Genomic DNA, 16,761 nt, shown 5'->3' on the forward strand with positions numbered 1-16,761 from the left:
TGTGAAATAAACTCTTCTCGGCACTGATCTCCTCAATGAAGTGTCTGTGGTTCTCCTCAGCAGGACTGGGAAAGGACCTCTTCCTCCGGCGAGCTGTCTCTTGGCTTTCACTGCCACCAGTACCAGCTGCTGTTCACTAGTACTGTGTGATTCACCACGTTCAACACTTCCCTTCCTCACTCAGTCAAGAGTGTAGTGCTGAAAAAGCACAGCACGTCAGGCAGCATCCAAGGACAAGAGAATTGACTTTTTCGGGCATAAGCCATTTATCAGGAATGCCCGAAACGTCGATTCTCCTGTTCCCTAGATGCTGCCTGACCTGCTGCGCTTCTCCAGCAACACATTTCCATACCCAACCTCCTTTGCCTTTCTTCCTACCCTTTTAAAAATGAACATGGAAAACTACATATCTCACAGACAAGATGACAATAATGAAGCCATTAATGCAGCCCCCTGCTCACTAATAAGAATTACATATTGCCTTTCAACAATTGGTTTGCTCTTGTGTCAAACTCTTCAATGCCAATCTCATGCATTTCTTCTAACTTCCACACCAATGCCAATCTTATTTTGTGTTAGGAACAATTCCACCCTAAGTCCCTGAAGTGGCTATCATACGATCCTCATGTATTTCTATTTTGGCCAACAGTTCAACTACCTTGTTAAGAGTGTTGCATTCATGCTGAGATAGCCCTCTATTTCTCGATTTACCATTATTCCCTTATACTTACTCTTTCCTAGTGCTACCTATATTGTTGGAATCCATGTGGAGCATGATAACTGGATTGATCCCCTCCCCCTCCAAGTTCATGTCTGATCCAAAGGTGATGTCCTCAACCCCAGAACTAGGCAAATAATAGCCTTTGGAACCAAAGCTTTCAGCCACAGAGAACCATATCTATCCACCTACTGCACCAATCCCTATCATGACATTCCTTTTTACTTCTCCAACTTTAATGCCCTCTGTATATGATGGTGCTCTGGATAATTTGCCCATCCTTCCTGCAGACCCTGCTTTTGCTCTGAAAGGGGAGTTATATGCTTATCTCCCCAGTCCCAGATTAATCTATAGCCCTAATTTAGACAAAGGAAAATTGTTTAATGCCTGTTTAATGCCCTTAGATCCCAATTCTTGCTGCCTCTCACTCCATCTCTGACACTTCCTTGTGTTTAAAATAATAAAATACTTCCTTCATTGCACTGAATTCCCAAATTAAGTTTTAACATTAGGTATTTTATAGTTATGTGCTCCATCAATGTGGATTTTGTGATACTTACGTGTTACATGGTTCATTCTCTATGTTACATTTGAGGTTCAAGAAGAGGTGCAAGTAAGAGTCATAGATCCTATACAGAGTAGAATTAAGTGCTCAAAATCTCTTGATGGCTCCGGAGAGGCCATTGTTCTTCTGTGTTCAGAGAGGTTCATGATGTTATCTATGCCCCCTAGCTCATGCCTTCTCTTCCCTGTGCTGTGCACTGCCACAGCCTTGACCTGAGAGGTAGAGGTGGTGAGAGGTAGTGAGCGTCATCCACCAAGGGCAGTTCAGATATATGGAGCTTTTCCTTGTTGTGCAGATGCTGAGTGGGACAAAAAGTAAGAAAGGTTTAAGATGTGAAATAGTGTTGAACGCTAAATATATGTGAGCATTAGTCATGAGAAAAAAATGCTCTGGAAAGACTAGAGAAAAGAATTCAGCTAGTGGCCATTGTGAAATGAACAAGGAAAAACTGAGTGATTTTGGGAATGAGCATAAGAGCTGGTATAACCTCCCCTTGTGTTATGCTGTGAGGAATGTGATTGAGGGAAACACATGCTGAGAGTGCTGAAAGCCCTGTTGAAGAGTTTTGTTGTAAATGGTGAGAATTAACAGTCCTACTTACCTTTTCTACTGTTCAGGTCACCGAAGGGTTTCCTATAATGCATCCAGGATCTGGGTTGATAATTCTGGAACTGATAAATTTCTGTTGTGTGTCTCCAAACCTGTAAACCTGTTTCCATTTGTTCCTCCATTTCTCCTCATATTAGTAAGAAGAAATTTCCTCTCTTCTCCCTGGCTTCTTCCAGCACAACCTCAACGGAGACTTTGAAGAGTTAATTGAAGTTGCTTCCTCCGCACACAACTCTACAGCCAATTCATTGGATAGGCAATGCAACCTTGCTTTTCAAAATGGATAACTACTTTAGATAAACCTCTGACTACCTGAAGTACTCTGGAAGTTGGTCATACGTTACTGGATGGGAAATTTATTTATCCAATTGTAATGAGGGCTGGGAGCTAAAATACTCTTAAATCTGTTAAGTCTAGCCATGAAACTCACTCTATTTTCCATCCATCCAGAGTTAAATTTATAGCAAGGCTTCCATCTCCCCTCACTAGAATTTACAAATGGAAAATCAAAGAAAATTTATGGCACATACTTTGGCCCATCATGCCCTAGATACCCATCCTTATCCCAGCTTCCCACACTGACCCATAGGTCTGGAGGTCACATCTCTTGAATTAGACATCAAAGAACATGATACATTTGATGAGAGTTTCTGTATCTACCTCACTTTGATGCTCACTGGATTGGGCCAGCATATCTTAAAAACAGCAATACATGATGGCAGCAAACGTGTTTCAGGACAATTGGGAGCTCCTTCCCTACATGTTTTAACTTGCATATGAAACAGAACCAAATAAACTGAAAAGCAAATTCAGCAAGTTTAATCACTTTAGCTATAAATTACTGAATGTTCTATCACTGCACACACAGACACCCTTGAACAACATGCCTTGTTCCAATGTTTGATCACCACTGAGGTAGACAAAGGGGTATTGAGCAATTCTTGTTAAGAGGTCTCCAAATTTCAAGGAGAGGACATGCTTTTGGAAGCAGTGAAAAATGACTGATATGTTAATCAATGTTAGAATGTACAGAAGAATGGAACCAAGTTGTAAGGAAAGGAAATGACTAGCATCTTTTTTCTCATCAACTTTCAATTAGCATTCCAAAGCTTAATCACAAAAAGTACAAGCAGCTGTAAAATTATCTTGGACATGAGTCTTTAATGAAGGTAGACAACATTAAGATATTTTGCAATAAAATAAATGTCAGATGAGATTACATCCAGGCATAAAAAAAATTACAGCAAATAAAATAATTTGAAATTGAAAAATTGACCACGAGTAAGATACTATTACTTAATAAGAGGCTTATCACTTAAAAAAAAAAGATTTTTGAGAATGCCATGAATGAATGTTAGTTCAGTGTCTTTCAAGAAGACTTGGACTGTTTTAGGAGGAGAAAGTGAGGACTGCAGACGCTGGAGATTAGAGTCAAAAGATGTGGTGCTGGAAAAGCTTCTAGTATAAGCTCTTCATCAGGACTCTTGCTCCTCGGATGCTGCCTGATCAACTGTGCTTTTCCAGCACCTCACTTTTTAACTTGAACCTAAATATTTACTGTAAGACAAGGTGTTTTTTTAAAGGCGTCAGAACTCAGAAAAATAGGTGAAGTTAGTAATGATATAGTGTAAAATTAATTTGCTAACTTTACCTTTGTGTGACTACGCTGAGAGGCAGTTGGATGTAACACTGAAGTACAGTAAATGCAGTATTTGCAACCAGTTTTATTTGGACATCTGATTATCATAATTATGCACAGATTCAGATGCAGAAAAGTAAACCTTAGCTCACCTTTCCCTTCTGTTAGGTGATGCTGCCCAACTGTGAATGCTTATGCCAAAACAGTTGCGACAGCTGTTAAGGAATGACAAAAGTATGGCATTAACAGCAAAACATAATTGAATGGCAAAATATTAGATCCATAAATAAAACATGACAGGTGAATACAGCAGTGTTTTACAAAGCAGTAATATAACCGCAGAATTCAAAGTGTTTACAAAAATAGTTCAGCATTACTTTCGCAATTATGGACAACAGAACTCCTAACCAAATTACAACCTGTAAAATCAGGGCCAGCTATAGTTCTATATGCGAACAAAGAATAATATTATGGTAATCTGAAAATGCTTTTTCCAGGTTTCATTACAAGAATAAATCCCATTATGTATCTATGTCTATTTTCATCCCCACTGAAGTTAACAGAACTACAATTTAGAACAGCTGTGGTTGAATCACTATCACCTTTTCACTTTGCATTAGAAGTCAAAATGATTGCTATATTTAAATATGTGCAGCATTGACTTGACACATTGACAGAATAATGTGCTATTACGAGACAGGAAGACAGTAAACTTTAAGAAAAACAGCAATAGATCGACAGAAGCAGAACCTGAGAACATTTTAGAATCTATTTATTGCATGGCAATGAAACGTGACCCCAATGAAATTAAGATGGAGACAGACATTTTATGGAATTGGGAAAAGTGGAAAATATTGAATGAATGATGAATTTATAACTAATGCTAGTTAACAATTCCTTTGGCAAAAGATGATGACAAAATTAACTAATGTTATCAAAATCAAAATTTGATTCAGTGTCTCTTTTCTCCTTTTGTGAATATCAACACAAATGATGCAGCCAAAACCATTGACATAAAAAGATAAGGAATTTTAAAATAGAATAAAACAGAGCTTTGAGGAAAACAACACCAGGAAACAGGCAAGCCAAAACTCTAATACATTTAGGAAATGGATAAATTTGAAGAATGTAAAATTTAGAGAGCAATGGGATTTTTGAAATGGACAAGATTGGGACATTCACTTCCAAATACATGCAGAAGCCAGGAGTGAAGGGATAAGCAGAAAGTTGAGAAGGCACAGAAACATATTTAAAGTGGTGGTGGCTCAATTAGAAACACATATAAAGGATTGAAGAACCAATATGAGGATCAGAACAACTTGTAGACTCTATGATAAAAATATCTCTAAATGCCTTTTTATACAAGACCAATACAACCATTGGCAGCTCCTGCCATCATCTGTTACAGAACAAGGACATATTGACAAAACTGACACCATCATCAACAATGTGCTATTGACTTACACTAGCCAGCTACAGTCAATATGAGCGTGTCCATACAATTACTATTGAGATTTCAGTACAATACAGGTGGCCAGGGCTAATTATTGATCTCAAAGGAAGAATTAGAACAGGAGCCCAGGGAAGATCATAAATCCAGGAAAGTGTAAGATTGTATTCAGAAAGAAGCAGTAAATACTTAATCTTGAACTGCTGGATGAATGAGAATGAAATAGCCAAATATTTTGGTCATTTCACATACCACCTGCCATTACTCTTACCTTCATTGGAATTTGCTGTTTAACCTTTGAAGAGTCAGTGACTCTGGTCTTCCCTTTCAATGGACACTTATACTGAAGGATCATCCAGCGAGATGAGATGCATCAGCTTGTTAGAATATCAGATTGCAACAGAGTGTCAGTGGACTAGAATTGAACCTTGCTTCTAATAAATGGAAAGAATTCTGAAAAATTCCAGATCAGCTCTGCACCCCTTCAAACTACCGTTCCTCCCCTGAAATCAGGAACTGATGAGGCCTTGGGTGAAGGAATCCTGTTCCCCAGAAGAACAGGACTGCAGTCTTCAACAGTACTGGACAGGGGCTTTGGCGGTGGGTGCTGATCAAACCCATCCTAATGAAATGGGCTTCAACTGACAGTTCAGATCATCTCTCTCTTTCTTTGTATGGTGCCTCTATTATCTGAGGACTGCTAATCCTGGCTTAACATTGTCATGGTATCACAATGGGACCAGGTAGAAGAGACCATCACAACTATCTCAGTTGATACAGGGACTGACCTAAAGCGTCAGCATTATTAAGCACCACCCACTAATTAACTGAGCTACCTGGCGCTATTTGGAACATTCCCTGTGCATTTCAAAACAGGTAAAGACAATAAAGGAGTGAAATGGATAAGTGTGGGATATTCACATTCAAATAAGAAAGAGAAACAAGAAGAGAAGGTAGCTGAAATAAAGTTGTGAAGTAATATTTAGAGTGAGAAAAGCTAATGTAATATAAGAACTGATTAAAAGAAAGAGTAGTGCACTTATAGCAGCATGTTTTGCACTGTTTTTCAATCATACAAGTTATAGAAATAAATGTTTAAATCATGATCAGATAATGAACATGTGTTAGGATTGGAGAAGCTGTGTTGCAATTACATGTGAAGATAAACAGTACTAATTATAATTACTAGCAGGGTTTCCTATATTGAGAATGGAACTTTTTAAACTGCAGTTCTAATTCCTTTTACCTGTTCTGATATGATGTTGATACATTATGGATATGGATACCAGCAATACCACATCACCGCTGATCTTTTATTAAGTTGACATCTGACATTATAACAAAAACACAGACACTGCTTAATGTAAATTCCGAGCAGGATTTATTATTTTAAAGATAATAACTAACTGAAAATTTACTTTTTTTTTGGATTGTAAAAGTCTCGGAACATATGATAACATTAAAAGCTTTTTCTCTCCATTAAGCCGTGGATCTTGAGTTTTCTAATGAATATCTTGAGGGAAATTCTACTCAAATGAAACAAACTTATTCCACAGGTTATCATGCAAAATTCCAGATATTGGTAGAGTATTCCATCCATGCATGGCCCAATTCCTTCACAAATAGCCCCACTCTCTTCCCACATTCCAAGCCATTTAATTTTTTTCTCTGACGTTAATACTATCTTAATACAAAGGATTACACAGCTATAACTGGGCAGAGTGCAATGGAGAGCGCGATGCTCAGTTGCACCCCAAATATATGAAATTACTGGCCCCAAAGTGGCTGACATTTGAATCTTCTTAGAAAATTTTTCATAATTTATATGCTAGATTTCTGTCTTCCACAAACAAGATTCTTACACACAGAAATACAGGAACAGTTATGTTCCTATAAGTAGGATGTTGATTTATACCTGTACCTTTAACATTTAATCGTGTCCCAACAATCTTTGCTATCAAAATAGACAGATGGATAAAGCAAGTTCATGATCAATAAAAACTCAGATAATGCAATCAAACATTTACATCACACAAGAATTTAATTCATATGGTATCATACCAACAGCTTATGTTACCAAATTATAAATATCCAATTCAGCGGAGTTAAACCATACAATAATCATACGAAAAGTTAAGTCATGCTATAGAAGTTTTGTATGAAATTCCTGTCCCCACCATTCTAAATCAAGAAAATGACACTATTTATTTTGAAAGCAATTACTGCTGGTATTGGAAATATGAAGTGAAAATAGAAAATGCTGAAAACATTCAACTCAGGCAAAATTTGTGCAGTAAGGAAGGTGGGGTCATTGTTTAAGACTGAAAAGCCTTTAGTCAGAGCTGGAGGGTGTTACAAATGGTCCATATAGCAATTACTTCACCTATGTTCCTTGATTCACAGATGCTGCCTGACCTGATAATTTTTGATCAATGAATGCCTGTGTTTAAATATGAACAAGTGAATTTCATTTTCCTGTGCTCATTACAGATACTCTCAATGCACATTTTAGAAATGAACACATATTTTTTGTCTCAAAGCTTTTTGAGAGAAAAAAGCAATTACTGAAGGCAACATTGGTGCTGGCTATATTCCAAGATGTCGGTAGAATTAAAGTGCCATTCCACCAGTTTACCATTGTGTATCTCCTTACCTCGTCCTCTCCCTCATCCTGGTATTGTTCATCTAGATTATCTTCCTGTTGATCAGGATTTCCACCAAGCTGAAAATATCAACATATAGTGATTATATCAACACACTCCACAAAACGAACAATTTGTAAAAAAAGTACCACAGAGGAAGCAAACTGAGTAGGAAGAATCTAAAATGTTGCAACCAAACAGAACAAAATCCTACATTCAAATATTCATAAAACATACAAGATATCTGAATCCATCAGTTCAAAATAACGTCCTAATCTAGTAACCATTTTCTGTCAGAAAATGCATTTTAATTCATGCGTGAGTTGAACTTAATCACTGTTACAAGCTAAATCAGAATGAATCTTGTTGACCTCAACTAACTTCAACTTTACAAGCATAAACTACAGTTGGGATCTCACAATAATTAAACTCCAGTGGCTCAGTCTTTAAAAACATCATCACTTGCTGCCAGAGGAATAAAATACACTTCACGCAAGCATCATACCTAGTTTGCCATTGAGGGATGGGACTACAGAAGTGTCACTGTAAAGTGAGTAGAGTGGGGAGAAGAAATGGAGTTTAGAGCACATTTTTCTGGGTTGCCTTCACAAATTTAATAATTGATTTAATAGCAGGATATGCAGATCTGTAATAACACAGTTGCAAAAGTACCCTTTCAACTTTGGAATGGGATATGGCAGACATTGAGAGCACTGATGGACATTGCATGCCCCTGTCCAAGGACAACCTGGTACAAATATAATCGCAGAAGAGAGGCAAACAATTGGCAGAGATGGCCCCTCCACAGCCCAACCTTAAGTACTCTACATTTACTTAGCTAATTTGGAACAACAGTTACGTCCCAACAAAACTATTCATAGTCACAAACCTTCCCCTCTTCTCACAAATACTGGGAAAATAATATAAATGTTGACAATAAACTAATTATTGACTCACGGCTATATTTTGAAAACAAGAACAATTCGGTATTTACACATTTGATATTTTCCTTTCTTCAGGACATCCAAAATGCTCTTGAATCAATGAGGTACCTTTTAAATGCACTAGTTGGTGTTCTAGATTTTTTTCTAATCAACCAGCTCAGATATTACACATCTCTGGAGCAGGTGGGTCTTGAACACCTTCTCAGCAGCTTCAAATATTTAAACTGAACATCTTCACAGCTGTCAGTGCTAAGGGAAACCCTTCCGAAGTCCCTCTGACATGCTGTGACCTACTCCCCCACAAGCCAGCAAACATGAATCCTCCAATTGGTTTCTGACTTCTGACCTCATTTGCTAAATGTGGTTTGCAAGGTGGCTCGGTGGTGCCAATAAATCTGCTGCTGGTTGGTAATGCAAAATTAGCAGCCTACCTCCCTCTCTTCTCCTGCAAACTTGATTGAAAACCTTGCCCTAAATATCTAAACTGAATACAGAGGAAAAGTAGGGTACAAGTAGTTCACCAGTATTCAACACACTTGAGAAAACATTGCTCACAAAGAATCAGTTCTGTTGACATAACAGATTTATTTTGATTTATGGAGCTAGGCAAGACATCCTTCATTGATGTCAGAAGCAAACTACATGATCAAACTTCTGCTACGTTTGCATCATTTATAGTGGCAGCAATTCATCACTTTTTGTGATGATGCATCAAACCAAATGTTTTGGAACTTTGCCGTTTTGTAAAGATGTTGGTACACTATAAGACTCATTCGGAAGCATACTGAAGATGTTACCTAGTATGGTGATGGAATGTCTGAAAATGAACCTTCCAGCTCAGCTAGAAAACCTACATCCAGAACCTCAATCTGAGCTGCAAATCTTCTCAAAACTCGCTTACACAATAAGACGTTTGTATTTTTAAAACCATCAGACACTAACACCTCTTGTACTCAGCAGTGCCATGGCCGAGGCTGTGGCAGCTACAGGTAGTAAACCCCCCGGAGTCTGAGAGTCAGGGAAAACCCAGAAGGAATGCGAGTAATTTGTGGGTTGGGTGTTTGGGGAACAGGGGTTTGGAGGCAAAAGCAGGCGGTGGTTGCAGTAGGCACCCTTTGCCCATTATTCAGTCTCACGACAGGTACTGATTGTCTTTGCTCAAGAGCCCTACACTCCTGCGAGCTGTCCACAGGGTTGCAGCAAAGCTAAACATAGTGTTAATCTAGGAAACCTTAACCAGGTCAATCACAGACTTTGCAGGTTAAGAACCTTAATTGCCAACTTAAAGGCTTCAAGTACCAATAGGACTGGAAGGTCAAACATGGATTTAGTTCTGCTGAAGGTGAGAAGGCAATGAACTCTGGCAATGCCACCACCTGACCTGGTTAAATGCCTTTCCCACTGACAGGCTCACCACATCTGGGAGCAGAAAATTCTGCCCACTGCTTTGCAGCTCAGAATTAAAACAAAAAGAAAGCAGTACAGAAGCACTTAATATTTTTAATAAAGCATACATTCTTTATATTTTGTTTCTAGAATCCCGACAGTGTAGAATTAGTCCATTCAGACAATCGAGTCCACACTGCCCCTCCGAACATCCCAGCCAGACCCACTCTATCTCCGTAACCCTGCATTTCCCACGGCCAATCCATTTAACGTGCACTTCTTTGGACCGTGGAAGTAAACCACAGCACCTGGAAGAAACCCACGCAGACATGGGGAAAATGTGCTAACTTCACACAGACAGCCACCGAAGGTTGGAATCAAAACCTGGGTCCCTGGTACTGCAATGAGCCACTGTCCCACAATTCAGAAACTAGAGAGTGGATAAATTCAGCTGGTTAAGTTTTATGCTTTCCTTCTAACAATCATTCAAAGATCTATCCATAATTTAACAATGTTAAAGATAAGACTATCTTGTTCATCTCCTGTCAGTATTTCAACATCCTGTGACTTAATTACTTTTTAGAGCTGTTTCCTCAAACTATGCCGGTGATGCCCAATTTCAGCATCCAGTTGAAACCTTAGCTCTGCTTCAAAACTAATACCAGATACATCATAAAGAACTGAGACAGGCTGGGGGGAGGGGGAATGAGGAAACTGGTGAAATCCGAGTTCATCCCTTGTGGTTGGAGGGTTCCTAGCCGGAAGATGAGGCGTTCTTCCTCCAATCGTCGTTTCGCTGTGGTCTGACGATGGAGGAGGCCACATCGGGTGCAAAAGATGCAATAGATGATATGTGTGGAGGTACAGGTGAATCTGTGGCGGATATGGAAGTTTCCTTTGGCGTTTCAGAGAACACCTCTGGGAAAGCGTTTCAGAGAACACCTCTGGGAAAGCGTTTCAGAGAACACCTCTGGGAAACAGGCCGCCTACTTGCGGAGCGTTTCAGAGAACACCTCTGGGAAACCCAAAGGAAACTTCCATATCCGCCACAGAATCACCTGCACCTCCACACATATCGTCTATTGCATCCTTTGCACCCGATGTGGCCTCCTCTATATTGGGGAGACAGGCCGCCTACTTGCGGAACGTTTCAGAGAACACCTCTGGGACACCCGGACCAACCAACCCAACCACCCTGTAGCTCAACATTTCAATTCCCCCTCCCACTCCACCAAGGATATGCAGGTCTTTGGACTCCTCCATCGTCAGACCACAGCGAAACGACGATTGGAGGAAGAACGCACCATGCGGAAACTTGTTGAAGGCCTTACTAAAGTCCATGTAGACAACAGACATCTATCTTCTTGGTCACCTCTTACAAAAAAACTCAAAGTTGGAGACATGATTTTCCATGCACAACACCATGTTGGCTACTGGACCAACTTTCCTCATTCCTGAAGAAGGGCTAATGCCCGAAACGTCGATTCTCCTGTTCCCTAGATGCTGCCTGACCTGCTGCGCTTTTCCAGCAACACATTTCCATCTCTGATCTCCAGCATCTGCAGACCTCACTTTCACATCATAAAGAACACTTAGTTACTCCCTAACAACAGTAACTTCTTTCTGCCCTTACCATAACACCAATGAAAATCACTGCTTTGCTAGCTCTAAACTCAATTTCTCTAACACTTTCCCTGCCAGCCTCATTCCCTTCTTTGCACTACTCAGGAATGAAGCTTCAGCTGCTTTAGTCAAATTATTTGAATTCTCTGCCTAAATTCTTCTGTCAGTCACCTCTCTCTATCTTCCTGTAGTCAGTCATTTCCCCTCAATTTCCCAATGCACAACATTAAATCAGCTATGAATAATCTGAGAGTATATTAAAGTCAACATAAAAATGCAAGTTGCTATAGCCAAGATGAATGCAGTGAACTCAAAGCCGTAAAGGGAGAATTGCTAATCCATGTAGAAATCAGAATAGAAAATCAAATTGATAATAAGTCCTATTTTTTTATTCAAATTATCACAGTAATTTTCTGTATTCTGGTGTTGAAAAACACAGCTAACCCGATGTTATATTAATGTTACAGCAAATGTATCACTTCCTTTTGTACAAAAGCCCTTGTAAGTGACAGACTGTGAACTTAGTTACAGATTATTGATCAGGCATCACTAAAGGACACATAAGTGCAATGGTTAGTTCGACAGAAGAGGTTCAAACTGTAAGATTTGTGACAGTATTAATTTCTTACCAAGTTTACTTATGCAAACTCCTTAAAACCGGTCTTTGTAAATAGCAATGTAGTAAACTTCACCTGTTCGTTCATAGTCTCATGTTCTGTGTGCTGCTCCTCATTTTCTATTTCTGGGTCCTCATCTTCAGGTTCCTCATGTGGATTGTTCTCATCTTCAAATAAGACATAAAATTATTTTTAAAATCTTGTTACTCAATGCAGTTTCTACTGATAATTATCCAAACATACTTACAGCCAGACCATATTGAAGAAACCCCATCTAGATGGAATATTCGGTCAATATTTACTAATTGTCACGTTAGGCTACAGTAATATATATGTGTTAAACATTTATCTTTGAATTGGTTTGAATAAAAGTTTGAAAAAAATATGCAAAAAATTGCAACAAAGAATTCGGTTTTGCCTTTTTACTGTAATCTATTTGCATCATGAGGATTCATACAAGTCTGAATTACACAATGTCCTGCAGTTGGCCCACCTGCTGCACTTTATTGATGCTTTTAGCCATCACTGTTTTTGATATTATCAGATGTAGAGCCATTGGATGGCTGGTGAAACACAGTGTGCTTCCACTTACCATTTATAGCAAGTGTGCTCTGCCAATAAGGCTAACTTCTGATGCACACTAATAAGTGTGTTCAGAAAATGGTAAGAGCCACCATCAACAACGGTAAAAATTTGTTTGATACACTGAGGTACAGAGTTGTAGATTTTTGACCCAGAGTGGCTATCCCCATTTCAAACAAGTATGCTGTTTTGGAAAATATAGGAAGTGATGGACTCTCAGGGGAATGTAGCACGAACAGCCAAGTTTCTGGTATCAAGACTGGCTCGAATACAATGAGGGTACATCGGGTTCCAAGAGACCACTGTGTTAGGGGACTCTTTAGTCCAAGGCACAGACAGATGTTTTTGTGGCCAGCAGCGAAAAATCAGAATGGTGTGTTGCCTCCCCGGTGCCAGGATGAAGGATGTCTCAGAGAGTGTGCAGAATGTTCTCAAGGGGGAGAGGGCCCATCAGAAGGTCATTGTACACATTGGAACCAATGACATAGGAAGGGAAAAGGTTGAGATTCTGAAGAGAGAATATTGAGAGTTAGGCAGAAATTTAAAAAGGAGGTCCTTGAGAGTAGTAATATCTGGATTACCCCCAGTGCTATGAGCTAGTCAGGGCAGGAATAGGAGGATAGAATGTATGGCTGAGGACCTGGCCTTTGGGAGAAGGATTCCAATTTTTGGATCATTGGGATCTCTTTTGGGGTAGAAGAGACCTGTACAAGAAGGACAGATTTAACCTGAATTGGAAGGGGACTAATATACTGACAGGGAGGTTTGCTAGAGCTGCTCGGGAGGATTTAAGGTAGGAAGGTGGGACCCAGGGGGTTAGTGAGGAAAGAGGTCAATCTGAAACTGGTACAGTTAAGAAAAGAGGTAGGTCAAACAGTCAGGCCAGGCAGGGACAAAACAGACAACAAGTTATGACTGATAAATTAAACTGCATTTATTTCAATGCAAGTGGCCTATCAGGGAAGGCAGATGAACTCAGGTCAAGGTTCAGAACATGGGACTGGGATATCATAACAATTAGAGAAACCTGGCTCAGGGATGGACAGGACTGGCTGCTTAATGTCCCAGGATACAAATGCTACTAGAATGATAGAAAGGGAGGCAAGAGAGGAAGTGGAGTGGCCTTTTTGATAAGGGATAGCATAACAGCTGTGTGGAGGGAGGATATTCCTGGAAATCCATCCAGGGAAGTTATTTGGGTGGAACTGGGAATAAAAAGGGATGATCACCTTATTGGGATTGTATTACAGACTCCCCAATAGCCAGAGGGAAATTGAGAAACAAATTTGTAAGGAGATCTCAGTTACCCCTGTAAGAATAATAGAGTGGTTATGGTAGGGGATTTTAACTTTCCAAACAAAAACTGGGACTGCCATAGTGTTAAGGATTAAGATGGAGAGGAAGTTGTTAAGCACCGACAGGAAACTTTTCTGATTCAGTATGGGGATCTACTTACTACAGAAGGTGCAAAACTTAACTTACTCTTGGGAAATAAGGCAGGGCAGGTGACTAAGGTGTCAATGGGGGAGCATTTTGGGGTCAGCAACCATAATTCTATTAGATTTAAAATAGTGATGGAAAAAGATAGACTAGATCTAAAAGTTGAAGTTCTAAATTGGAGGAAGGTCAATTTTGACAGTATTCGGCAAGAACTTTCAAAAGCTGATTGGGGACAGGTGTTTGCAGGTAAAAGGACAGCTGGAAGATGGGAAGCCTTCAGAAATTAGATGAGAGTCCAGAGAAAGTATATTCCTGTTAGGGTGAAAGGAAAGGCTGGTAGCGATAGAGAATGCTGAATGACGAAAGAAATTGAGGGTTTGGTTAAGGACAAGAAGGGAACATATGTCAGGTATAGACAGGATAGATCGAGTGAATCCTTAGAACAGTATAAAGGAAGTAGGCGTATACTTAAGAGGGAAATCAGGAGGGCAAAAAAATGGGACATGAGATAGCTTTGACAAATAAAGTTAAGGAGAATCCAAAGGGTTTATACAAATACATTAAGGACAAAAGGGTGACGAGGGGGAGAATAGGGCTCCTCAAAGATCAGCAAAGCAGCCTTTGTGTGGAGTCACAGGAGATGAGGGAGATAATAAATGAGTATTTTGCCTCAGTGTTTACTGTGCAAAAGGACATGGAAGATACAGAATGTAGGGAAATACATGGTGACAGCTTGAAAAATGACCATATTACAGAGGAGGAAGTGCTGGATGTCTTGAAATGCATAAAAGTGGATAAATCCCCAGGACCTGAGCAGATGTACCCTAAAACTCTGTGGGAAGCTAGGGAAGCGATTGTTGAGCTTCTTGCTGAGATATTTGTATCATCGTTAGTCACACGTGAGGTTCTGGAATACTGGTGGTTGGCTAACATGGTGCCACTATTTAAGAAAGATGGTAAGGACAAGTAAGGAAACTATAGACCAGTGAGCATGACGTTGGTGGTGGGCAAGTTATTGGAGGGAATCCTGAGGTACAGGATGTACATGTATTTGGAAAGGCTAGGACTGATTAGGGATAATAAACAAGGCCTTGTGCATGGGAAATCATGTCTTACAAATTTGATTGAGTTTTTTGAAGAAATAACAAAGAAGACTGGGTATTTTCCCTGGGGTGGGGCAGCCCAGAACTAGAGGGCAGAGGTTTAGGGTGATAATCTAATCTAATCTAATCTAATCTAAATCTAATCTAATCTGACTGATGAGGGCAGAGTTGTAGATATATTTATATGGACTTCAGTTAGGCGTTCAACAAAGTTCCCCATGGGAGACTGATTCGCAAGGTTAGATCTCATGGAATACAGGTAGAACTAGCCATTTAGATACAGAACTGCCTCAAAGGTAGAAGACAGCGGGTGGTGGTGGAGGGTTGTTTTTCAGACCAGTGGAGTGCCACTAAGATTGGTGCTGGGTCCACTACTTTTCATCATTCATCTAAGTGATTTAGATGTCAGCATAAGAGATATAGCTAGTAAATTTGCAGATGACACTAACATTGGAGGTGCAGTCGACAGTGAAGAAGGCTACCTCAGATTACAACAAGATCTTGATCAGGTGGGCCAATGTGCTGAGGAATGGCAGATGGAGTTTAATTTAGATAAATGTGAGGTGCTGCATTTTGGGAAAGCAAATCTTAGCAGGACTTATACACTTAATGGTAAGGACCTTGCTGAACAAGGAGACCTTGGAGTGCAGGTTCATAGCTCCTTGAAAGTGGAGTCGCAGGTAGATAGGATAGTGAAGAAGGCATTTGGTATGCTTCCCTTTATTGGTCAGAGTATTGAGTACAGGAGGTGGGAGGTCATGTTGCGCCTGTACAGGACATTGGTTAGGCCACTTTTGGAATATTGTGTGCAATTCTGGTCTCCTTCCCATTGGAAGGATGTTGTGAAACTTGAAAAGGCTCAGAAAAAATTTACAAGGATGTTGACAGTGTTGGAGCATTTGAGCTATACGGAGAGTCGAATAGGCTAGCACTGCTTTCCCTGGAGCGTCGGAGGCTGAAGGGTGACCTTATAGAGGTTTGTCAAATCTTGAGGGGTATGGATCGGGTAAATAGACAAGGTATTTTCCCTGGGGTGGGGCAGCCTAGAACTAGAGGGCAGAGGTTTAGGGTGATAAGAAAAAGATAAAGAAGGGGCAACTTCTTCATGCAGAGGGTGATGCGTGTGTGGAATTGGTTGCCAGAGGAAGTGATGGAGGCTAGTACAATTGCAACATTTAAAAGGCATCTGGATGGGTATGTAAATAGGAAGGGTTTGGAGGGATATGGGCCAGGTGCTGGTGGGTGCGACTAGATTGAGTTGGGATATCTGGTCTGGTTGGACCGAAGGGTCAGTTTCCATGCTGTACATCTCTATGACTCAATGACTCTATTTGATGGAGGTAGAGTAATATATGTGCAGGCCAGGATTGTGCATGACTTGGAAGTGGTGGTCTTTCTTCCACCAACTGCCTTTGTTCTTTTAGATGCTACAAAAGTTACAGA

The 16,761-nt window shown here is 40.0% G+C and overlaps 1 protein-coding gene across 2 annotated transcripts in view; it reads right to left on the minus strand.

Annotated features, from left to right (window-relative positions):
• Positions 1-16,761, minus strand: part of golim4a (golgi integral membrane protein 4a) — a 108,766-nt gene that overhangs the window by 9,223 nt on the left and 82,782 nt on the right. For both annotated transcript variants that reach the window (XM_043702168.1, XM_043702169.1), the window contains 2 exons: positions 12,269-12,360; positions 7,635-7,703 (listed from right to left, as the gene is read on the minus strand). In XM_043702168.1, coding sequence (XP_043558103.1) covers positions 7,635-7,703; positions 12,269-12,360 — 161 coding nt within the window. The remainder of the gene's footprint in view (positions 1-7,634; positions 7,704-12,268; positions 12,361-16,761) is intronic.

The sequence above is a fragment of the Chiloscyllium plagiosum genome, chromosome 13, assembly GCF_004010195.1.
Source record: "Chiloscyllium plagiosum isolate BGI_BamShark_2017 chromosome 13, ASM401019v2, whole genome shotgun sequence".
Taxonomy (NCBI): domain Eukaryota; kingdom Metazoa; phylum Chordata; class Chondrichthyes; order Orectolobiformes; family Hemiscylliidae; genus Chiloscyllium; species Chiloscyllium plagiosum.